At 47.1% G+C, this 24,674-nt stretch overlaps 1 protein-coding gene across 1 annotated transcript; it reads left to right on the top strand.

Annotated features, from left to right (window-relative positions):
• The first annotated feature begins 41 nt into the window (after positions 1 to 41).
• Positions 42 to 24,116, top strand: OTULINL (OTU deubiquitinase with linear linkage specificity like). Its single transcript, XM_037063024.1, has 8 exons — positions 42 to 270; positions 17,807 to 17,966; positions 18,054 to 18,085; positions 18,187 to 18,278; positions 19,038 to 19,187; positions 21,226 to 21,354; positions 22,330 to 22,599; positions 23,634 to 24,116. Exons 1-8 carry the CDS (start codon positions 207 to 209, stop codon positions 23,805 to 23,807), a joined length of 1,071 nt encoding a protein of 356 aa, XP_036918919.1. The 5' UTR covers positions 42 to 206; the 3' UTR covers positions 23,808 to 24,116.
• Positions 24,117 to 24,674: the final 558 nt, after the last annotated feature.

The raw sequence follows: 24,674 nt of genomic DNA on the forward strand, positions 1-24,674 counted from the left end.
CCGCCCCAGCCCCCGCAGCGGCCTTCCATTGGTGAAACGCTGCGTCAGTCGGCCGCCGCGGCACCAGGGGCGGGAGCGTGGACCACCAGCCCCCGCTCCGTTCCTCCCGAGCCCGCCCGCCGCTGGGAAGCGAACCCGGGGCCGGCGGGCGGCCGCCGCAACGGACAGACTGACAGGCCAAGGCTTCGCGCCCGTCCGCGGCCGGCATGGCGGCGCGAAGGAGCCCCCCGCAGGCGCAGGAGCCGGATCGGTCTAGTGCCCTCGCCGCAGGTGGGCCCCGGGCGGGGCGATGGGGCGGGGCGAGGCGGGGGGCCGCGAGAAGCCTGGGGCGCGCTCTCCTCTGCCCGCCGTCGGCACTCCAGCGGGTTTGGGGTGCGAGGCCCCCCCGCTCTGAGTGGTGGGAGGCTCTGGACCCCTGGCCTAGGCGCAGACGGTGACGGGCTGCTCCTCCACACCCCCTGCAGGGTTTGGGCAGCCGTCCGGGACCGGGGTCGCTTCTGAATAAGGCACAATGAATGTCCTCGGGAGGGAGAGCTGTTGGGGTCCAGGCAGCGAGTCATCTGCCTAGGTGGGGAGGTAGGTTCCTGAGAAGAGAAAGCCGTCTAGCGGGGTGGGGAGAAGCAGGGTGAGGGGTCCAGGCAGCAGTTGGTGTCGAGCCCTGCCTCCGAGGAGCTGGGCGTCCTCCTGCTCGGTGTCCCCTCTGAGAACTTGATTGTTGTCGGAGGGAAGTTGATGGGTTTCGCGCTTTGCTGGCAGAGGATGTGGGCCACACCGTCGCTGCAGTCGAAACTCTCTCTACAACAGAAAACTGGCTTCTTAACAAAAATGTCACCAAGGACAAAGCAGCAGCACATTATGGCACAGGTCGTGAAGGAGCCGGATCGTTGAGGTCTGGGGCACACCACCTGTGTCTCGGTGTCTTCACCGTCTGCGTTGGCAGCTGGGTCCTCACCTTAGAAGTGAAGGGCTTTTTCCTTGTCATCCTTCAGTTGTGTCTTGGCGTCCTAGCTCCAAGAAGATGAGCATAATTGCTTCTCAACTTTGAGCGCATTCCCTTTCTTTAACTCTGGTGACCACCCCAGGGGTGTGAGCCCGCAGTGAATTTTGGGAGCATGTGTGTTCGCACACACAGAGTTTGGACTCCAGGTACTGCAGCGTTTATGGGAAGTTGGCAGGTGCCAGGTCTGCTTATCAAACGCCGTTCTTGGTTCCCAGCAGGAGCTTTTGATCCACAAAGCAAGTAGTTGGGAGTTTTGCTGTCGGGTGTAGTGGAAGCAGCACCCTCTGAGATCAGGACATGAGTTTTAGACGTCATGTTGCCCAGGACTGCGTGTCTACAAGCCACAACCCTTCTGGACTTCCATAAGGCTGATCCCTAAGGCCCTCTCTAGAATTCTATAATTGAGAGTGGTCCTCACACTCCAAAAGTTTGGAGAATGAATTCATTCTAACCTTTCTGCACCTTGGATTATTATGGAATTAGCCAAGTATTTCCCGTGGGTATATTCATTTGAAGGTTTTATTAGGTCATTTTCTTCCCTTCTCCCTGCTTTATTTTGGCAGAGAAAGCAAAGTTGGGAATGGAGGTAGGGGCACAGCTGGAAAAAGCTGCTCTGGGAGGTAGAAAGGTGCCTACTTTGGGCTTAACGTAATCACCAGGAGTTTTTCCTCCACATACACCAAGTTCAAGGTGTGCCTGCACTGTGAACCCAGCAAGAATTCTTTGTTCCAGACTGTGGCGTCTGCAGTGGGTGTGCGGCAGTGGAAGAATGTGTTTTAAGGATCAGGTTATGGAAAACTTTTCTCTCCCAAACATAACCTCCAGGGACTCAGGAGCATAGTTTCCCTTCTTTGCTGGTGATGTTTTTGAGGGGCGGAGTTTAAAATCACTTGCCAAAGCTAAGATGCCACAGCTTTTTAACCTACCCTCACTTGTTTGGTAAAAAAGGGACTAAGATTTGCTTTTGGGATAGTAGCAAATGAGAACAAGGAATACTTGACAATAAAAAGCAAATAGAAATAGCAAAAGAAAACTCACTGAATGGGCAGCATGATGGACAGAGGTTTTAGTAGCCATTTTTACTATTTCTTTTTCAGTGAGCTGTGGTTCTTCTTTACCATTGCTTATCCACTATCCATTTGTTTAGTAGAAATGTGAGGGGAGACCCGAGACTCTTGGGTCTTCAGTGATGTTCTTGGGAGCCACAGGACTCCATGGCGATCCCTAGGGGCTGGCCTGGCCCCGCTGCAGGGGGGGGGGGGCGGGGGATGGAATGCCCAGTGTGGAATGGGAGACCCATCAGCCAGATCCCCCCACTCCAGCTGTTCTAGGTAAGATTTTGTTCAGAGAGAAGAGTCTAATGCTAAGCAGAAGTTTAGAAATAATGGTAATGACTCATGTTTTTTGAGTGCTGCTTGTGTGTTAGCTCATTTATTGCCTATAAAGTGCTTAGAACCATGCATGGCCCACAGTAGGTACTCAGGTTAGCTGCTGTTGTATTCATTGCCTTATACATGAGGTAGTTGTTATTTTCAATCCTTATTTTAGGAAACGGAGTCACATATGAATTGGTACAAGACCCCTCCCCCCACTTCTTACCCAGACTTTCCTGCTAATTAAAAGGTGTATTCCTTAGTATCGTGGGTCCTGTTATTCCAAAGCCATTCAGGGATGAATGACTGTGTGTATGAAGCAGATGCTTGTGACCTGCCATAAGCAGCCCAGCTGGTTCCCACTGGGAGTTAGTTACAGGTACCACACTAGGCAGGCAGGTGAGCACTTCTGTGTCAAAGGGAGAAGGCAAATTGGAACCCAGTGGCTGGTCAGCAGCAAGTGCAGTGATGAGGATGGTGGGGCGCAGACATTCCCTCTCAACACAGGCTGCAAAGGGGTGCTTAGAATTGTCTGCTTATTCTAGAACGTTTTAGTGCCCTCAAGGCCTTTGCTGTCAAGGAGCTGAACTAGGAGTGGGGGCGGGGGGGGGGGTAGGGGCGCTGGCTGGGTAGTGTGCACCAAAGGGGAGAGGGGTGAGTAGCTGTGGTTCTGCATGTGCTAGCTATAACCTTAAAGAGAAATATTTTCCTTCTTTAAAAGACAGTTTGAGGGCTTAGGGAAAAACATTGCAATCAACGCACAACAGAATGCTTAAAATCAAATGCTCCATAGTCGACATTTTCGCCAGCCTATTTGCCCCCACTTTATACTTCTACTTTTAACATTTCTGTTAGATTAAATACCAGATAAGATATAGCTTTTGGTACCACATGTTTGAGCTAAGTCGCAATTCTTAATTGGCACAGTTACTGATTTGAAATGACCCTTACCCTGGAGTGGGTGGGTAATGTCCCATGTGCCTGTAGCACCCAGTTTTGTCCTGGCCACAATAACTGGGCATTTGAGTTCTGTTTGTGGTGCTGGACAAGGAGACACCGCCCACAGATAGTCTTACGTAACCTTTCCAAGTGCCACACTGACACATGGAGTGGGTGAGCAAAAACAGAATTTGCTCAGTTCCCAGCTACTGAGGAAGAGGTGGCAGGATTCGAACTCTGGCAGTGTGATTCCACCTCAGTGGGTTATCTGCCGGCTTCTGTCTCCTGAGACAGTGCAAACTTATTCCTGGGAGTGCTCTAGTTTCCCAGGGAACCTCATCACACTCAGCTATTCCAAATCAAATTGAGTTATCATCTTTCTACCGTTGTTGTTGCTCAAGGTGAGTCTCAGGTCTGAGGTACAGGAGAAGAGAGATTACAAAAAAGTTATCATTGTTAAGCCAAAACTTCTATGTGCACGGCTCCTTATACATGGCTATTTAGGTCTCTCTATAACTTTTGGAGGAGTTAGTGGAGTAGTGAATTTGGCCTTTCGCTCTGGTCCACTTGAATCCTCTGGTACATGCTCAGTTGTTTAGCACAATGCATTGAATTGTATACACATTTATTAGTTTGTAGTTAATTTAATGGAAGAACACTTAGATGCCACTTCATAGTAAATCATAGTTTTTATCTCTGCACTCATTTTGCCAGTGATCTTTCGTTCTAGGCATGCTCCATTTTTCTACTTTCTCATTTAATTGGAGCCAGAATAGACAGGTGGCATCATGTTTAAAATGGGCGGATGATAAAATATTACATGTTCTTTTCTGGGAGACTAAGGACTATTGTCTATTAGTACTGGGATTCCCAGGTAGTAAACCCAAGTTTCAGAAACTGTAGTATATAAAATGCTATACTCAATAAATCCTGAGTTCAGAATTTAATGAAGTCTTTCATCATTGATTTCACCAGGGGATTGTGACTTTGAGTCTATATGAAATTATTGGATGATAGATACATAGTAACTTAAAATAACTTATCAAGTCTTTTTCTGCGTGTCCTGTTACTGGTTTTTTAATGAATATAGGGTTAGTCTTGTAGCGGGGTGGGTATGATAAAGTAATTGGAAGTTAGTTTCTCAAGAGAGACCTCCCCAAATTCAGAGAGAAGCAGAATCTCATTCAATGTCAAAGGTCAAGAAAAGAGAGGTAGGCTGTCCTCTCTTGTCCCCATCACAGTGGGAATGGGCTGCCTGCTCTCTCCAAGTGTGGCCGAGACTTAGTGCACACAGACCAGGCCCCAAGTGGCTCAGGAACAGGTGGGCTGGGGAGCTGGTGCTGGGAGCTCATCAAGGTGCATGCTTTGAACAGTCTGGGTCTCCTTCTCTAAGCCAGGACAGGGGGTATTCCCATTTAATCTCCCGGGTATAAGGGAAGTGAACTAGCTTCTTTCTTTCCAGGCAAAGAGAGAGTGTTTCTGTAGGTGTTAGAGTAACGCCTGGCACATCATAGGCATATCTGTTGACCGGTGACAGGAAGACCTCAGCTTTCCTGTGAGATCTCCAAAGTGACAGGAGAACTGAGTGCTCTGTCTTCCAAATCGGCTGCTAGGACAGGTCAAAATGCTGTGGAGGAAGCAGAACGGCTGGTAGGAAAGGGGAAGTGGAAGAGATGGCAAGCCAGTGCCTACGTGGGCTGGATATAGTCGGTCACCATCTGGACACGAAGGGCTGGATGGCTCTGATGTCAGTGGACAGGATCAGCTCTTTGTCATTTTCCTTGGCATTTAGAACATGAACTTGGAATTCAGTTTGTAGCTAAGGATTAGTTTGGCTGCTCGCCTTGAAACGCAAGTGTAGCTTATGGAATTGTTAGTGTAGATGTTGGCTCTCAGTTCTGTGCCCACAGTGTGGAACACGCAGGCAGACGGGTTCCCTCCTCTGAAATCCAAAGCAGGGAGAAGAATCACCTGAACTGAGAGGGGGTTTATTAGGGCGGTTTTCTCCACGGGGTGTTCATGGTGTATCTGCGTCCTCAGGTCTGAGTACTTGATGGGACCCGTGCAGCCGGTGCTGGCCTAGCCTGTCCTGTCATTTTGTCATGCCTTAATATTCCGGCATTCTTCCCCACTTACACCTCCTTGTCTGATTCATTCAAAATGTGGACCTGTACCAGGTGAAGGTCCAGTTTCCCGTCTTGCCTCTGTTTCAATCTTGTCTTCCTTGTTTTCTTGCCACCTTTTAGAAACTGGTCACCTCCATAGAAGCCCTTGTGGAAAAGGCTCTTTATCAAAACTATGGTTGAGGCCCTGGCTCAGTTAGTTGGAACGTTGTCCTGTAGACTGAAAGGTCATGAGTTCGATTCCTGATCAGGGCACATACCCAGGTTGTAGGTACAACCCTCTACACACTGTCATTTTGTGGTGACCAATCGGTGTTTCTCCCGTCATTGTTTCTATTGCTCTCTCCCCCCTCTCTAAAAGCAACGAAAAAATAGCCTCGGGTGAGGATTTTACAAAAACAACTGTAGTTCACGTCAACTGACATAGTAAAGCTGGAGAACCAAGTGTGCACTTCCAAAGGTTGGAGTATTGGCGGGTCAGCGTCTCCAGTATGTACTGTACGTGCTCTGGGCATCTTTTCTGTGGTTTGAGTTTTGAGTAATGTTTTAAGTTTAGTTGAACTTCAGTTGTTTCACAACTGCTTGAAGTCCTGTGCCTTGTGCCTCAGTGTAAATGCCTCCAGAGTAACTCTGAAACCCGTGAACATAAAGAGGACTTTAGAGGGTGAAGGGAAGTAGGGGTTGATGGCCCGGCCCCTGGATGCTGGACAGAGTGGAGGAAGCTGAGGTCCAGAGTCACTCAGCTCTCCAGGATGGGGCCCTGCGTCCCGACTCCCTGGCGTCTGCTCATTCCACTACCTTGAAACCAGCCCACAAGGTGACCGCTTCGCATTCTCACTTCCCACTTTATATTTACGTGAGTGTCATTAAGGGAAGAGAAACCGCACTGGTGGCTCACTGTTTCTGACGTTACGTGTTAAAAGTCAGGAGAGACCCCCCAAGATCAAGGCTGTTGGTTAGGAACAGGTATGGTAGAATAACTGAACAATTTCAAGTACGTGGATCTAGTTCTCCCAGGTCAGAGCTTGGAGGTGGCTCCCCATGGCTGCAGTGGGCTCCACGGAGTCAGGGCCCAGATCTTCCACTTTGTTTCTACCCTGCGGAGCTGCCGCGCCCACAGCTGCTTCCTCACCCAGGATGAACATCCGCCACCACGCTTACATTCCAGCTACTCCAGAGGAGCAAGGGCAAGGAATATACCCATCTCGACAGAGCCTTCTGAGAATTGCCAGTAATATTTCCTCGTCAGAACTCACTCACATGGCTGGATCCAGCACCTACGGAGGAGGGAATGTAGCTACCCAGCCGAAAGCCAGGATTCTGTTTTGGTGGAAGAAGAGAGGACGGCTGCTGGCAGGCAGTCTAGGTCCAGATTACGTGGGTTCATTTTATTTATTCAACAAATATTTATTAATGGTCTGTAGTGTGCCGAGGCACCAAGAAGGCAGAGAGAAAACAGACGCAGTTCTAGTCCTGGAGACGTTTACCTACAAAGGGAGGCAGACACGAATCAAACACAAACATACTTGTATAAACTGTGACAAGTGCTGTGATGGAAAAGGACACCATGTGCTGTGGGAGAGTGTGACGGGGATTTGGTGGGTCCTGGGGATTGGGAGTATGGGTCCGAGGAGCTTTGCCCAAGGAGTTGACTTTCGAGCTGGGAGGCAGAGGATGGGGGGTGGGAGAGGTGGCGGGAGTGAGGGACAGAAGAACGGCCAGTAACCTAGAGGAAGCGGAAGAGGTGAGAAGATACCGGGGAGCCCGGGTTAGACCCCAAGGACTCTGGGGGCAGGGTGACCACCCATCCTGGTTTGCCTGGGACTAAGGGGTGTCCCGGGACATGGAACTTTCCGTGTTAACACTGGGAGAGTCCCAGGCCAGCCTGGATGAGTTGGTCACCCTCCCTGGAGGTCACATTAATAGTTGGGTTCCTTTACTGTGAATTTCAGCAAAGTTCCTTTGTAGATGAGCATGGCTGCCAGCCAAAGAAAACAACCATTGACCGAAAAGTAGCCCCTCGCATGGACCAAGGGAGAGAGGTGCAAAGCATAGGCCATACTTATGTTTAGTCGGATAACATGATTAATGAGGCTTTCCTTTATCTGGCATGATTTCTCTTAACTGTACTTTTAGAAGTTAATTGACACGTGATAATACAGTGGCGATAACAGCAACGGCCAAATGTGGAGGAAACCCTTACCCTGGAGTGGCGTTTTTCAGCCCCGGCAACATACTGGAATCACTAGGGAACTTAAAGGGACTGACTGGACCCCAGCCCTTAACGTGTGAAAATATGCAGGTGACCCAGGGCAGGGCGGTTCTCACTCGGCAACAGCGCCTCTCAGACTCCATGTGCCTGGGCACCCTGCAGATCTGTGGGGGTCTTGTAGACGCGGGCTCTCGTGGGCACGGACTCTGCCTGAGGATCAGTCTGTCTAAGTGCCCGGGGGGTATGGATATTTCTGGTGTGGCGGCTTTGAGTACAAAGCTCCCTAGTACTTAATGAGTTTGGTTTGAAGTCACTGGTTGCTCTTTAGGAGAGGAGGCTTAAAGGATCACGTAAAGGCAGATGGTTCTGTGAGAGGAAAGAGAGGTAAAGATTTGGGGTGGAGGACGGGGAGGCCTCTCAGCCTTGTGCTTCCTTCAATAGTGGGCGCATGCCAGCTTCTCATCTGGTTCCAAGGGAAGGTTCCTGGTTCCAGAAGAACCTCCCGAGGCCTCTGGCTAGAACGGTGCTCGGGGCAGTGTGCCCCTACCCCCACACCTCGTGCAGAGGCCTTGGCAGCTCACCTCACTGGCGGCCAGAGTTTGGGTTTTTCCTACAAGTAACAAAAGCCACAGAGATTTTTAAATAAGACATAACACACCCATTGAACGCAAATACGAAACAAAACAACCCCATTCCCTGCCACCCCCACTCCCCCCCAAAAATTCACCACTGCCACAGGTGGAAAATGGCACTGGGGAAGGGGAGCCAAAGGGAAGGATTAGTAACCATTAGTGACAGAGTCCAAATGATTTCGATGAATGGAAAAGTCACCACAGGGTAAAAGTGGAGGGTGCTTTGTCCCAGAATGTCCCTTTAATTCTCTTGTGTCACATGTTCATAAGTGATTGTATTAAGATATAGAAGACAAGCTTAATCTTAAACATTTAGGAGGGGGGAGAGAGAGAGAGAGAGAGAGAGAGAGAACTAACCACACAAGCAACAGCAGGTTGGAGCAGTGAGCCCCATCCAGTGACATAAAATTTAGCAGGACGACACCTGAGTCCACAGGGCACAGAACTTGCACACAACACTGCTTCCCTTGCTCGGTTCTGAATGAACTGAAAGGTAGACACAGGAATCAGAGATTTTTAAATGTAAGCTCATCGATAAAATCCCTATGTCTTAGTTGTGTGGCCAAGAGGGACTTGCTAGCAGTGCGGAGCTGAAGTTACCCATAAAAGGCCAGGCCTCTTTCCCAGGGAGACGGCGGGCCCCAGGGCACCTCTGTGCAGGCAGGCAGACCTGGAGAGGAGGGCTGAGCTGAGCAGATTCTCCTAAACTTCTCCACCACGTGTCCCCCTAGGGAAGTAGTAAAGTGAGAGAGGAGGGGTTGGGTGGGGGGCGGGGTGAAGGCCAGTGCCAGAGCTCCAGGAAAGCCTTCGCCTGGAAATGTGAGGGTGCTGGGGTGAAAGCGCCTCTCCCCTCTCCCTCCTCCGAAGTGGGAGAGACACAGCCCAGCAACAGGTCTAAAGGCTTTAAGTTGACAGCAGGCTGAATGTGAGTGGCTGGCGCGTTTATTTCTCAGCTCTATAATACTAACAATCACAGGCTGCATCAACTGGAATGTATCGTCTAGAATGAACTTCGGCAAAGCACAGCCCCTGGGCCATGTTGGTCCCACTTGTTTTTGTGTGTTTTTTTTTTAATTATATAGCCTACAACCTAAGAGTAGTTTCACATTTTTTTAATGGTTGGGAAAAAATCAAAAGAAGTATACCGTTTCCTGACATGTGCAACTTCCATGAAATTCAGATCTCAGTGTTCATGAGTTCTCTGGGAACACAGCCCCGCTGCGTGTTGTCTGTGGCTGTGTGCGCGCTCTCAGGGCAGATCTGAGTCTTTGGGAAGAGACCAGATGGCTGGCGAAGCCTGAAATTCTTACTACCTGACCCTGTTCAAAGAACTTGCTGAGCCCTGATCAAGAATGAAGTGGTCATGATATTGATCGTTCTTCTGGTTGGGCTGCTCTCGGGACGTTGAATTCTGACTGGGGGTCTAATGTGAGTGTGGAATGGGGTTCAGAGAAGAGTGACTGGGATGGTGAAGAGACAATGAAGAGAGACTGAGCTAATGCCATGTGCGAGAACGTTTAATCTAGAAGGGAAAACAGGCACAGTGGACATGGTATCTCAGCTCACGCTCATTAATTGTTTTGAATGCTTGGATGAGAATCACTCAGCAGAGGCAGTTATGTATGTGGTTAGTTTAGAGGGCACGCTGACCTTGAGTCAGAACATGTGGGTTCACCTTCAGACTTCTTACATTTTCTGGGTTTCAGTTTCTTTATGTCAAAGATGTGAGTGACAGCTCATCAGATGTCCACGTGCAGTGAATTAAGAGGCAGCTTTCACCTTAGAGGTGCCTTCAGGCCAGCAGGGGACATGTCATGAGTACACCTGCATTGTAGATGGCGGAGGGAGCACCTGGCGGAGGGAGTTCTGCTGAGGGCCTGGTAAGAATCAGGTCTTGGAAAACAAGTGGAAATCCAGCACCTTTAGCCTGAAGCATTCTGTGATTCTGTGAAAGATATAAACGGTTGTCATACAGAAGAGGAATCAGAAGTGCCTCGTGACCCCAAGTAATAGCGATTTAAATTGTGGTTACAGATCTGATCACAGAAGCCTCTTGCTTGCTCCTCAGCTGAACTTCAGTGTCTCTCACAGCAGCCAAAAGTCCTGCTGATCTGAGCCTGGCCGGCCTCCCCTCACTTTGTGGCCCCACGAACTCTTGTCCGTCCTCTGGTTTCAGCGCTGCCCCTCATCTGACGCAGGTCTAGGCCAGGTGCCCATGTTACCCCTGCTGACAGAGCCACACCCCTTTCTTCTGGGCCATCCTTGACTCTGATCTAGACACACCTGGAGCGTCCACCTGTGAATCAGTGCCAGAACATTCCAGTCTGTTGCGTTCACAACTGTAGCATCAGCTCTTGGCACAGTGCCTTGCCTGCAAGAGGAGCTTTATGTATATTCATAGAATAATAACAGATTTTGTTTGGGACAGAGAGAGACATTCCAGAAAAGGAAATGGACTCCCCCGAAAGGGAGTGAGTTCCCCTGGGAGAGGCGTGCGACCAGCGGTCCATGACAAGGTGGAGGGGAGGCTGCGGCAGGGCCTCACGGGGGTCTGCATCTGCACGGCGCCTTGGTGGCTGTGAGCGCTCTCTCAGGGCTTACTGTGTTGCATTTTGTTCCAGCTCTCTGTTGTCAGTGCTGGTGTCCACCACTGGGGAGACTTTGGGGGATCACTGAGGCCACGTAATTTGTCCGAGGAGGTCCTGCAGCTGGAAAATGGCAGAATGAGGACGGACAGAGCCCTGGGCCTGTCTTGCCAAACCAGGTGTCTGCACCCAGCCCGGGAGCCTGCCTAGACAGAGTGATCCTCGGGCTCTGGGGTTTCCCGGGGAGGAATTCCAACTTGCTCTTCCACTGAGGCTTGTTATCCCACCTACAGCTTCTGTGTTTTAATAGTTGGGTGGGTTTTAAAACCTGTCCGCATGATTAGAAAAATAAACCTATACCTTTTAACATGATGGGTTGCATGTAACACTCCTAAACATGTGCCCAGTAAATAGAAAAAAAAAAACCCTGAGCTATGGTGTTATTGAATACACACAGTTTGCTCAGTGCTCGGCAAGGAGCAGTTTCCTGTTGTATTATCAACGCTCCTAGTTTCGCAGGAGCCTGGTCCCACGGGGGTTGTGCTAAACCTTTAAGTATGTTGCATGACAGGGCTGCAGCGGAATGTCTCACTGGTTGTGACTTCCAAGATGAAAACCTTTCACTTGGTAGTTCTCCTCCTCAGTGGTACTGATCTTGTAGTTGTTGGTTGTAGAACTTTACTAAGTGGAAGACTCATTTCTTAACTGAGCAGAACTGATACCTGAAATACAAAAGCAAAGGAAGTCTTTTGACTTCACCATTTCAAAGATTTATTAAGAGGATTTTTTTCTATTTCCCCATAGCTGACATAAAAAAATTAACCTGTGTTTTTTAAAGAACCAAGACTATTTAAACCCAGTCTTACACTGCTGTGCTGAACCTTCATTATTTTTTTTAAATCCTTACTCAGGGATATTTTTTTTACTGATTTTAGAGAGAGAGGAAGGAAGTGAGAGAGGGAGAGAAACATTGATGTGAGAAACATCGATGGGTTGCCTCCTGTATGCACCCCGACCGGGGATTGACTCCACAACCAAGATAACATGCCCTGACCGGGGATCGAACCTGCAATGTTTTTGTGTACTGGTGTATGGGACGACACTGTAACCAACTGAGCCCCCCAGCCAGGGCTGTGCTGACCCTTTAACATTCTCCAGTAGCCTTCTGGTGCTCCACATTATTTAGAAACCTTGATGACTTAGTAGGATTTGTTCTGCATGTCTGTCATTCAGTTTACATATTGCTTGGTTTCTTTGTTTGGACCAATGGATGATATTTTGCTTTATCCTGGAGCCTCTGAGTTTTCAGTACTAACCTCTGAGAGTGCTGACCCACTGGGGAAGGGAGGTCTGCTGGCCACCTGGGCATCACAGGGCCTTGTGTTATTCTGTGTGCTGGCCAGATGCTGACACCAAAATGGGCTGACCCCGGGGAGCACAGGTCGTGGCCCCGTGGGCCTGGGGCAAGCTGACCAGTAGCCTTTCCCGACAGGAGGGCGTCATGCCCCTGGAGCATGAGCTCCCTGAGGGCAGCTGTGTGTCTTCCACGTCGCTTCACTTCGCTGCCAGCCCAGCGCCCCGCCCACATGCGAAGAAGTATAAGCAGAGGGTGAGGGGAGAGGAAGGAAGGTCTTTCCGGGGCCATCTCTGCCCTGTCCCACTTGGCCTTAGCCTACTCCTCTCCGTAGCACCTCCCTCCTTGGGTCAGAATTACCCAAAAGCCATATTCCCTTTTCCAAAGGGAGGAGCGTTCCACAGCACGGCTCAGAAAGTGTGAGAAGTTCCCCCAGCACCTCTGGCCTGTCTGTGCCCTCCCCTCTGCACCCCACTCCCATCCTTCCACTGCTCTTGTCACAGGGAGGGCACCACTGTCTGGGCATGGCTGCCTTCTGCAGCCCCCTCTCTGCTTGTTCCCACCCGTGTCTCTTGGCCACTCTGTCCTTCATCTGGTAATTAACCATAACATGGCCATGCAGTGGGTGGAAATACCTGTCGTATTTATTACATTAAAGCTAGTATTTTTACCCTAAATTTTCTTAACAAGATGATTTTAACGCATGCTTATATATCTTCATTTGCTCTGCTGTCTCAAACGTTGACATTAAATTGCCTTTTAGCTCAGGCCTTAATTTCCCCTTCACGGTGCTTTGGGCATCCTTCGATCCACCATGTCTTTAGGAGAAAGTCCCTGCGCCAGATGCAGGTGACAGTGTAGCTGTGCAGAGAGAAAGCCCCATGCACTGCTGTGCTGCGTGCGATTGGGCAAGGAAGTGGGGAAGACAGTGTGGCGGACTGTGGGGAGGTGGAGGCAGGGAAGGACCTGGAACAGCAGTGGACGTTGGGAGGCCAGCCACACACTGATGGGTTTCCACTGGCGAGCCAGGGGCTCCCGGGCCCTGGTGGGTCTGCTGTCTGCACGCTCACCCGGTTTCCGGCTCTTCAGTGTTTTTTTTAGTTTTGTTTTCAGGGTCTTTTTTTCTTTTTGGTTTCCTGTTTGAATGTTTGAATTATTTCAGCTTTGGTACATTTTAGAGAACAGAAAAAAAATCTAAGTAGAATTCTACCACAAAAAAAGGTGGCTTTTTAAAAAATTTCTAGTCAGTGGTCTCATCTGGCATATATAGTCTGGGGGAATCACAGATCAGATTTTGGTTTCAGATAGCCGTGTTGTTGATTTCAGGAGCTCCTGGGGTAATTATGCAAAGATACCGCAAGTGCTACTGCTGGTAGTGTGGACGGGGGTCTCTGGGTATGTTTGGGTGCTGAGGACTGGGGAAATGAGTAAGACCAAGTTAATCCACTTTCTAAAATAATAGAAATGCATGGTGCGTACGTGGAACCTCATTCAGCCACCACCCAAGTGGTCCAGTCCAAAAGTATTAAAAAAGAAATTTCAGTTTTTGTCACTTGATGAACGTTAAAGAGGGTCAAATCCCTAATTCCTGGCAATTGCTTCTGTTTATGGCATCTTCTTGTAACCCTCACTTTCCAGAGATTCTCCAGGGCCCAAACCTCCCACCACCTACACTCTTTTTGCTTCTTCCCCTTGTTCTGGCTCCTCTTTTCATGTGTTGAATGATTGACTCCCTCTTGGGGGAACCTTCTTTTCCTTCCTACCAGTCCAGTCAGCATCCCATGAGGCCAGTTTCCTGCAAGGCACGGGCTTCCCCAGCGCAGGGGGAGGACAGGGTGGGCAGACCACTGCTGAGTTCTCCTTGGCAGGCTGACAGCAGGGGGACCCTGGTGAAGACTCCCACACGGAAAATTTGATTCACTCTCAGCGGTGCTTGGGGAAGTGAGATTTGACTCACAGGATTATCAAGGTTGTGATCGTGATAGTGTTTTGCTAGGTCCCTAATTTATGGTGTTCTCTGTGTGCTTTTTCTAAAAGTTTTTTTTTTTCATGTAAAGATTTATTTTAGAGAGGGGAAAGGAGAGAGAAGGAGAGAGTGAGAAACATCAGTGTGTGGTTGCCTCTCACGTGACTCCCACTGGGGACCTGGCTCGAAACCCAGGCATGGGCCCTGACTGGGAATCGAATCAGCGACCCTTTGCTTCACAGGCCCATGCTCATTCCACTGAGCTACACCAGCCAGGGCTCTATTTGCTTTTTTGAGTTGTCATTCAGTTATTGGCACATGCAGGAAAAAATTTTTTTAATTCTCTTTTTAAAGGCTTTATTCTATACCCACTCCAGCAATGCTGATTTAAAGATTTCCTCAGCTACGTAATTCAAAGGCGGGATCGCCTAGTGGTGAGACGTGCAGCTTCTGGCATCACATCACCCTGTCTTTGAACTCTGGCTTGACCGCTGGTTTAATCTCTGTCCCTCACAGTTTTCTCATTTAAAAAACTAGGGTGAGTAGAGTAATAGCAATACATGTAATTATGACCACTTATTGGGTGCTTACAGCACACCCGACAGTCTGCTCGGCGTCCCATTATACCCTCCAGCCCCACAACAGCTCTGAGAGGCAGACACCACTAGGACCTCACTGTTACATACTGTCCCATCTCCGGGTTAGGAAACAGAAGCCTCGGAGGTGAAGGCCCTCGCCCAGCGTACGTGCGGCCCCGGATGGGACCCACATCATGGAGCCCCACAGCAAATGAGATAATCCCTGTGACACTTTTAGCACAGGGGCTGGCACGTAGCAAAACTCCAACGGGAGCTGCTTTAGTGATCAATGAAGCCATACCTTTTCCTACTAAAACACTGTACAGTACTTCCTCTCCTTTGACGTAGAAGCCCTGTCCTGATAACATCTTCCGTGGGCCGCTTGGGATCTGCTGTGGTTTGTGGTTGGTGCACCTGCCAGGAAGGGGCTCTTGTGTCAGGTCCCTGAGATCTGGGAGTTCAGGCTTTTGTTCTAGTCTTGCCTGGAAAGGGCGTACGGAGCCTCATGTGTTTTTTTTTTTCCTGGTAAGTTGATACTGTCACCCTTTCTTGGGCTGTGGGCAGGGTTTTATTTTGAGGATAAGGGCAGCAGGCTGGGGAAGTGTATGTGTGTGCCGGAGCCGGGAGAGCCGTGGTCTGCAAGGGGTCCTCCCTGTGCAGCTGCAAAGAAGGCCTTATAGCTAGGAGAAGGCCCTCGTCTGGGGTCTCAAATCCAATGCCCTAGTGGCCAGATGTCGACTTAGAGGAATACAGCGGATCGGAGGGAGTCTGTGACCAGTGAGAGCAGTGCCCCACCAAGGGCAGCAGCCAGGCCCCAGTGTAGAGACTGGGAGCCCCCAAATCCACATACAGATGAGCCCCACCCAGTGGAAAGCAGACAGATGCTCTGAAAGGCTCTTCACAAAGGAAGAAATGAGAGCCTGTTGCTCGGAATTGCAGGCTACAGTGAGGTCGTAACTGGTGTGGGATTCAGGGAAACCGGCGCTCCAGCACCCGGTGGGAGTGTCCAGTGGCAGTGTTGTTTTGGAAGGCACCGTGTCAACATCCGCCAACACTAAAAATGTGCAAACCCTTTGGCTCAGAGTATCCTCTTGCTGAAATTATCCTAAGAGCTGCCATGAGCCACTAGGACTAGTGGAGGAGAGTGTTTGTCTCAGCCACGTTGGAAAGCGGAAGCAAGCAAAGCTTAGTAATTAGGCTGTGATTACGGCGGTGGTGGTCTGTCTTTGTACTGCAGTGTTACAGTACAAAGGACTATAGCAGTCTTCAGAAAGAATAATGTGGATCTGTGTGCAGTGATAGGAAAAGATGTTCAACTTATAATCTGATGTGACATCAATATGAAGAGAAGAAACAAACTGTAGTATCTTGTGCAATTTTGCATGTTCCTGGGAAATGTCTGTGACTACAGTAGGAGAAATCATGTATCACAGACCATACTGTAGTTCTCCCGTGACTTTAAGGACTTACTAAACATATGTGCATACACAAGAATTTTGAAAATTGGGAAATCAGACTGAATTAATAAGAGGCTAAATCACAGGTGTAAAGGCAGCATGGCTCTACATTTTTAAACAATTTATAAAAAGTACTACTACATTGCTAAGTGGGAGTAAGTCTGTGATAAATAGCTAATCCTGAACAGTAAACAGCTGTGTTTGAAAATGTCTTTTTAAGTAATGATGTAAAAAATAGGCATTTGTATTTGCTGGTAACTTTTTTCATTTCTTTATCTCCTGGTAAATTCTTTATTGAGAATGTAAATGCACATCAAAGATGATAAAAATGCTGTGCATTAAAGTATTTTTCTCTTTCAAAAAAATACTAAGAGTATAGATTCCAAACGGATGAGGCTTTCACTACATTAGTCATTGGGAGTTTACTAAACCCGGTTCTGGGGAGGACACTGTCTCACGGTGAGCCCAGAAGTCCTCTTCCTCATTTGTGCCTCAGCATTGTTACACGCTCAAAGGTAATGCCATTAGGAATCTCCTGCCTTAGTGGAATATGGCAAGCACCCAGTTTGAGCTTTTCAGGCCTGATAACTTTCCCTCCTGTCGAGTCGGGTATGGGAGCGGGCACCACACACAGCACATCTGCCTCCATCTCTGACTGTTCTTTTTCGGGGCCACTTGCTGGGAATGACATCTGTGTGCCTGCTGTTTGAGTCGCTGGCTCTGTGTGGGGAGGTGATGCCCTGTGTTACGGCCCGTGTGTGATATGTTGAAGGGACTTACCTGAGAAAAAGAAGATCAAAATTATGAGTAGGAAAATGACAACAAGCTCACAATTATCAACAACAGAACCTTAAAAAAAGAAACTATGCAAACAACTAGAACAGGAACAGAATCACAGAAATGGAGATCACATGGAGGGCTATCAGTGGGGAGGTGGAAGGGGGAGAGTGGGGAAAGGTACAAGGAATAAGAAACATGACTGGTAGGCACAAAATAGACAGAGGGAAGTTAGGAATAGTATAGGAAATGGAGAAGCCAAAGAACTTGTATGTACGACCCATGGATGTGAACTAAGGCATATTCTTTAAAAAAAAAAAAAAGAATACCAAAATGGGCAGAAGTGGATGAGGCGGCATCGTTTCTGAATTCAGAAGATATTCAGCACAGGGCATGGCGCTGGTTCCTAAATCATTTCATTCTGTTTCCCCAGCGAGATCCGTGTTTTACCCATTTCACAGCTGAGACAAGTCAGGGTAAGAGAAGGTGGGCTTCCCACAGGCACACAGCTAGGTGAGTAGGAGAAACAGGCTTTGAGTTCAGGTTGGAAGGATTGTGAAACCTACTTTCTTCACGTTCACTCTTCCTCTTGGATTCAGGGGACAAAGATATTCTTATGTATCACCCTGATTATAGTGGAACTAGGCATTTCTTTAATTTTCAGATTGCATCTTTGAATGCTTTAAATATGTGTATGTAAATCAACTGTAGACACTTTGCAGATAAAATTATCCATTGTATCTTTTCCCCTCTTAAACAAAGCAGACTTGTGTAATTGTGACATGCTTTTTTTCGATTAAATTTTTGCAGGGAATGAGCACGTTCACTCCTGGACACTAGTCACCAGCCAAGCCTTAGATACTGCGTGGGGAATAGCAAAGGGCTCTGTGATGCTGGCGGTTTCGTTGCTTCTGGCCACCCTCTGCTACTTCCGCAGGCTGAACTTACGTCTGGGGCACCGGCTGAAATGGTAGGTGGCCGCAGCATCTTCAGGTTTCTAAAGTATTCTTGTTATGAAGGTAGTATTTTTGGTATTACTGTTTTCTTTTTCTTTCAGGTGGAGTGGATATCTGCAAAGGAAATTCAAAAGTAAGTATTTTTATGTGCATCTGTCCTTATTTTTAAGATGCAGAGAGGGTTCAAGAAGGAAGAGGAAAGGGAAAATGAACTCCCTTTTATTTTCGATTCAGGGAACCTCAGCGTGGAGGCGGAAGTCGACTTACTCAGCTATTGTGCAAGAGAGTGGAAAGGAGAGACGCCCCGTGCCAAGCTGATGAGGAAGGTTTGTTTGGAGAGGTCATGGAAGATGGAGAATTTGTGTGTAAACAAACATTCCACTCAGCTTTATGGGCCCAGAGACTAACTGAAACCGAATGTGACATAAGGGACAACTGTGGCTCTAATTTAAAAGCCAAACAGCTGCTGGACAGTGGCTTTGGGCCTTTTGCCCAGAGCCAGTTCCGTCCACAACTGGCGAAATTCAGTCTGTGAGTTCAGAAAACTGGCAATCAGCTCCTTTCATCTCCCCCCCTGGCCAGGCCCGTCAGACCTCTGCGCATGTAGGGGAGACTTTTGTCCTCGAAGGGATTTGGCCCAATGACAAAAATGTTTTGAGGACTTTTGGAGGTTTCCATTGGATAAGTCTTGGTAAATATTCCCAGCAGTGCTGCCCAGACTTGTCACCAGCAAAGGGAAAAAAAAAGGTGGTACCTTTAAAATAGTCCTTAGCATGGTTTTAAAGTGTGACCATGGTTTTAAAGTACTTCCCACTGTGACCAAGCCATACCCATGATCTCCGCACAGTGACATTCCCTGGCCCTGGGCTCCAGGAACTTACTGTCTAGAGTAGCATGGGACCCTCATCTCTCCACACACACAATGACGGGAAATAACGTGTGGTCCAATTCATAATTTAGAATTGTTTTATTTCTGTTGTCTGCTTTATTTAGGAGTATGCCTCACTGGTAGTACATTGCAATCACTTTCCTTATTTCTTATCCAATAGGATTAAAAAACAGCTCTCTGTTTTTGTGCTACATAGGCTTACGAGGAGCTGTTCTGGCGGCGTCATATTAAATGTGTTCGGCAAGTAAAGAGAGATAACTACGACGCACTAAGATCTGTGTTATTCCAGATATTCAGCCAGGGCCTTTCTTTTCCATCCTGGATGAAGGAGAAAGACATTGTTAAGGTACGTCCTCACACCGGAAACACTTGCGAGTCTCCTCGGTTTTTAGACCCAGTTTTTAATGCCATCGTCTCTAATGCCCTCTGCCCTTTCCAGGTAAGGCAGCCTACTGAAAATCACTTTTGTACTCTACAGTTATGTGAGTTTTGACAAACACAGTGTGCGCCCACTGCCCCAAACACCCCCTTGTTTCCTGTCGCAGTCAGTCCTTCTCTCACGCCCGTCTCCTGGTGACCACTGATAGGTCTTGTGCCATGTGGTGTTGCCTTCCCCAGAATGTTGTATAAATGGAACCATCCAGAGTGTGGCCTTTTGAAGTGAGGCCTTTCCTTTAGCATAAGGAATTTGCACTTCATCCAGATGGTCCGTGACCGTGTTGTTCATTCCTTTTTATTGCTGAGTGGTGTTCCTTGACAGGAATGTGACAGTTAATGCTGTGAATGAAGCTGTTATAAATATTCCCATAGGATTTTATGTGCACATAAGTTTTCATTCCTTTCTGGTGGGATTGCCGGGTCTGATGGTAGGTGTTCTTAGTCTATAAGAACCTGCCACACCGTTTTCCGAGTGTCTGTACCATGATGCATTCGCACCACAAATGTGCCAAAGTTCCAGTTGCTCCACATTCTCACCGGCACCTGGGATGCAGGGTTTTTTGTTCATTTATTTTCACCTGTGTTTTTGTTTCAGCCATTCTGAGGTGTGTATTAGTCTCATCGTGCTTTTAGTTTGCATTCCTCTGATGAGTTACCATGTTGAGCATCCTTTCCTCTGCTTATTTGCCATCCTTATGTTCTTTTTGGAGACGTGTCTGTTCAAATCTTTTGCCCATATTTTTATTGTCTTGTTTTTGCTATTGAGTTTTGAGAATTCTTTATATATTTTGAACGCAAGTGCTTTATCAAATATGTTATTTACAGATACTTTCTTCCAGTCTTTTCCTTGTTTTTCATTTTCTTAACAGTGTGAACCAATACATTCTTGGGGCTAACCTGAATTTTTATTTTGAATGCAGTATGCCTAATGTAGGATGCATGTTTAAGTTGGAGGAGCAAACACATATAAAGTGTATGCTTGCATAGTAGCTACACATGTTCTATTTCCTTATCATTTTCAATTTAGAGGTGTTTTTATTAGTTTTATTTTATCTCACAAATACTTGTCAGGTGTATTCAGTGTACCAGCCTAGCTGCTCATGGCTGAGGACAGGGACTATCCCTGGGACCCTGGGTTGCACATGATGAATCTGGCGGGAAATGCACTGGGTGCCTATGATGGACCAGATTCTTACGTACGCTGTAATCTTATTTAACTCCAACCCGAGTCCTATAAAATTGTCCTTGATTTACAGTGGAGGATGCAGCCAAGCCATTAAATAACCTGCTGGCTGAGTAACTTGCCAACAGGTGATTTACACAGCTGGGCTTGAGCCCTAACAAGCCCCATTCCAAAACCCACCTATTCCCAGATGCGCTGTGTTGCTCTCACATTGTCTGGTTAAAAATAATTTCTAAAGGGTTATATCTAGGTAGTTTGGGAAATGTTTTATCCCAAAAGATTGTTTCTATAGACTTAATCTTATATTTAAGTTGTCATCATTTGTGAAATTGTGAATTAAGAGTATGATCCAAATCACGGAATCCGGAAGTCTAAAAGAAAATTACTATATGATTTTCCCTTTACTGCGGTTATAGTCTTTTTAAATAAAGATTGGCTCTGGTTGGTGTCCCTCAGTGGATTGAGAGCCAGCCTGTAAACCAAAGGATCTCTGGTTCGATTCCCAGTCAGGGCACATGCCTGGGTTATAGGCCAGGTCCCTGGTGGGAGCCATGTGAGAGGCAACCACACATTGACGTTTCTCTCCTTTTCTTTCTCCCTCCCTTCTCTGCTGTCTAAAAATAAATTAATTAAATATTTAAAAAATAATTTTAAAAATAAATGAAGATTGCTAAATGAGGTGAGGTTCTGTGCTCTGACACAGGCCCAGTTGTGTGTAATAAATATTGAGACACTAATCACTGTCGGCATCTTTTTTTTCAAGCTTCCTGAGAAACTGCTCTTTTCACAAGGTTGTAATTGGATTCAGCAATACAGTTTTGGTCCTGAGAAGTACACAGGTTCAAATGTGTTTGGAAAATTGCGTAAATGTGTGGAATTATTGAAAACACAGGTGAGAGTTTGGCGGTTGGGGTGGAAGGCTGGGAATGAAAGCACCCGTCCTACGCGTTGCCACTTTTCTCTGGTGTCAGGCCCGTCACTCTGTTAGTTACATAGGAAATGCAGGCAGAAACGCTGCTTCGAGTCACTGAGATTGCTTCCCCTTGATCTTCATTCTCCCTCAAGTGATGAATGAGAGCAGTGTTGTTCTACATGATACGATAGTTCGGCCCTTTGCAGACTAAGACGCCCTTTGCAGGCCGGCCTGGAAACCTTAACAAGCACGCACCTTTGTTTCCCCGGGGAAATGGGGTGCAGGTTCCAGACAAGGCACTGAGAAGTGCCCTTCTGGAATGCGTCCTGTTAATAACTTGGCAACGGCAGAGATGTTATAATTTGACTCAGAGCAGAGTTTTTCCTGTCTTTTAATAAAAACAGATCTTGCATTGTTGGCATGAATCCTCCTTGGGAAGCACCATCACCTTTCTGGGCCACAGTTTTCTTTTCTGTGAAACTGACCTGTCCACGGTGTTGAGCCTGCACGGTTCCTGTGAGGACTCACTGAGATAATGCACGTAGCGCGCGTCTTGCCCTGTGCCTGGCACTCTGCAGGTGTTCCGGAAGGCGGGCCGGTGCAGCTAGGCGCTGCAGCGGCCTCTGCAACCCAGCCATCTTCAGTGCTAGGAAACTGACTCGCTTAGTGTTTTACCTGGTGGGTGGCGCTTTTGTGAGAAAATATTTTATCAAAGCTAGTTTGTTATTGTAAATGCAATATATACTGATGTTTTAAAAATCCATGTCAAAAGGTATAAAATGAAAGTGAAAGTTCTATTTTCCTCTATTAACCTTTGTTTTATTGTGTAAGTATTGTGTGTCCTTTAACAGTTATGCAGGAGTATAACTGTTAAATGAATACAGGAGTATTCATGAATACAGGAGTATTCATCCTTACCCTTCCAAACTTTACTGTGACGTCTTTTGTTTTTAGTGGACCGAATTCAGTGGGATCAAAGATTATCACAAGAGAGGAAGTATGTGCAACATCCTTTTCTCTGATGCCATTTTGGAATACAAACTGTATGAAGCTTTAAAGTTCATCATGCTATATCAAGTCACTGAAGTTTATGAACAAATGAAGACGAAAAAAGTCATTCCCAGTCTTTTCAGACTCCTTTTTTCCCGGGAAACATCATCTGATCCTTTGAGCTTCATGATGAATCACCTAAATTCTGTAGGTGACACATGTGGACTAGAGCAGGTACGCGGGGCAGAATAATCGTGTGTGTTTGATCAAGGAGTATGTCGGCAATCCTGGGACATGTAGGGGTTTGGTGTTTGCTTTCCACAGTGGTGAGACCAGCCGCGCAGAGTGGTGGGTTGACGTTACTGCCCCTGAAATGAGGGAGAGAGGAGTGATAGCCTCAGTGCTCTGAGCTGGTTGCTGTGTGTCTCTCCAGCCCTGTGGCTGGAGGATACCCTTGCTGGCTCATCTTTCTGACCTTGAGCACTGCTTCTCAGTGAATGGTAGGTTCTCCCACAGCAGAGGTTCACCGGGAGAAATTCCAGTTGGAAAATGAGATAAGGTTTGGGAAAGCATTTGGTTAGTCACTGCAGGTAAATAGAAATTATAGGTAAATTTCTAATAATAAAAATGATTTCATTTTTTTAAACCCAGAAAATGCTTTTATGTCCCTGTGGAGAAGGGTTTTGTTTTGTTTTGCTTTCCTAGGAGGTACACAAAGCCATCTTAACTTTTTACACAAATTGATTTAAAATGATATAAAACTGGTTGGAAAACAGTGTCGTTTTTTAAATTAAAAATATTTTGTTTGTCCTCACCTGAGGACATGCTCATTGATTTTAGAGATGGGGGAAGAGAAGGAGAGAGACATTGATCGTGCCCGACAGGGAACCGAACCCACAACCTAGGCATGTGCCCCAACTGGAAATCAAACCCGTGACATTTCAGTTTATGGGACTACACTCTAACCAGCCAGAGTGGAAAACAGTGTACTTTTTATTATAAGCATTCCTTTATTTTTTTAGTAGTTGTTTTCCAAATAGCTTTCCCTGTGATTGCTTCAGTCCAGTCGTGAGAGAGGCTCCTCCACTCGTCCCCTGCCTTCCACGCCACGCACCTTTGTTCTTAGCCCAGGCCCACTCAGTGGTTCACATTCGGGTCTGCAGAGAAGTGCATCATTTTACAAGCTGCCGAAGAACATGCTCCCCTCGCTGGTGGGAGGGCAGGAATTTGAAATGTGTGTTGTGACCTCTCTTTCATCTCTTTCCCAGATTGATATGTTTATACTTGGATATGCACTTGAAGTCAAGATAAAAGTGTTCAGACTGTTCAAGTTTAACTCCAGGGACTTTGAAGTCTGCTACCCAGAGGAGCCACTCAGGGACTGGCCTGAGATCTCCCTGCTGACTGAGAATGACCGCCATTACCACGTTCCCGTTTTTTAAGTCTGGTGTGGACCGGGTACCCGCCAGTGACAGTGGTCATGCTGGCAAGTACAGGGTTCCAGGAAAACCAGATCCGCTGGTGTAGCCACCGAAGGGAGTAGGACATTCTCCGGAATGACAGGTAAACTGGACGCAGCTGTGGACACGTGGCCTTTTTTTGTTTTTCAATGGTTTCCTCCAGAGCAGTTGCACTAATGCATTTGTGGGTTCGTGGTTTGACCTCGTTCATAAGATTTGTGGGCACTCCACACATGGGGGCTTTTGAGAGCATGAGAAGGTTTAATCTGGACAAAAACAACAACAGGAAAACATGGAGAAGACAAGGAGGAAAAAGACTAACCTGGAAAGAATGAATTTGTGTCTAACTTTTATATTCTTCATTAAGAACTTGCCTTTGGTTGATTTTGGATCCTCATAAACACAGTCTTATTTTATAAGCATGACCTTTCCAGGAAACTTTATGGTATCTTGACTTTTCTAGAACCACTTGATTAACTATAAAATTATTGAGGGGGGGCAGTGTGTGTGCACATATACACACATACCCCAATGTATACATGTATAGTTTTATATATACTCATATAAACACATACACACAGATAACCACTACTTTGTAATGTACAGCTTGTTTTATATCTCTTTACATTTTTTGTTATTGCATCTGGCCAGCTTAATACATTTTCTATAGATAAAAAAGGTAAATTCTGTAGATTGACGCAAATGAATGATAATTATTGAACTGTCATGAAAAAATTAACCTGTGGTGTATTGACATGTGTATTTGATGTGTGGTAGGTAGAGTCACACCTACCTCCCCCTTGCCCAGAAATCTGTTACATTCTAATCCACAGAACTTGTGAATATGTT

The sequence above is a fragment of the Sturnira hondurensis genome, unplaced genomic scaffold, assembly GCF_014824575.4.
Source record: "Sturnira hondurensis isolate 20B ecotype Veracruz unplaced genomic scaffold, ASM1482457v3 Scaffold0014384, whole genome shotgun sequence".
Lineage (NCBI taxonomy): Eukaryota > Metazoa > Chordata > Mammalia > Chiroptera > Phyllostomidae > Sturnira > Sturnira hondurensis.

Excerpts from the sequence above, each read along its gene's own strand:
- OTULINL (XM_037063024.1), top strand. The coding sequence starts at position 207 with ATGGCGGCGCGAAGGAGCCCCCCGCAGGCGCAGGAGCCGGATCGGTCT. Across the intron at positions 18,279-19,037 it reads GTGCCAAGCTGATGAGGAAG|GCTTACGAGGAGCTGTTCTG; the intron begins GTTTGTTTGGAG and ends TGTGCTACATAG. Across the intron at positions 22,600-23,633 it reads ACACATGTGGACTAGAGCAG|ATTGATATGTTTATACTTGG; the intron begins GTACGCGGGGCA and ends TCTCTTTCCCAG.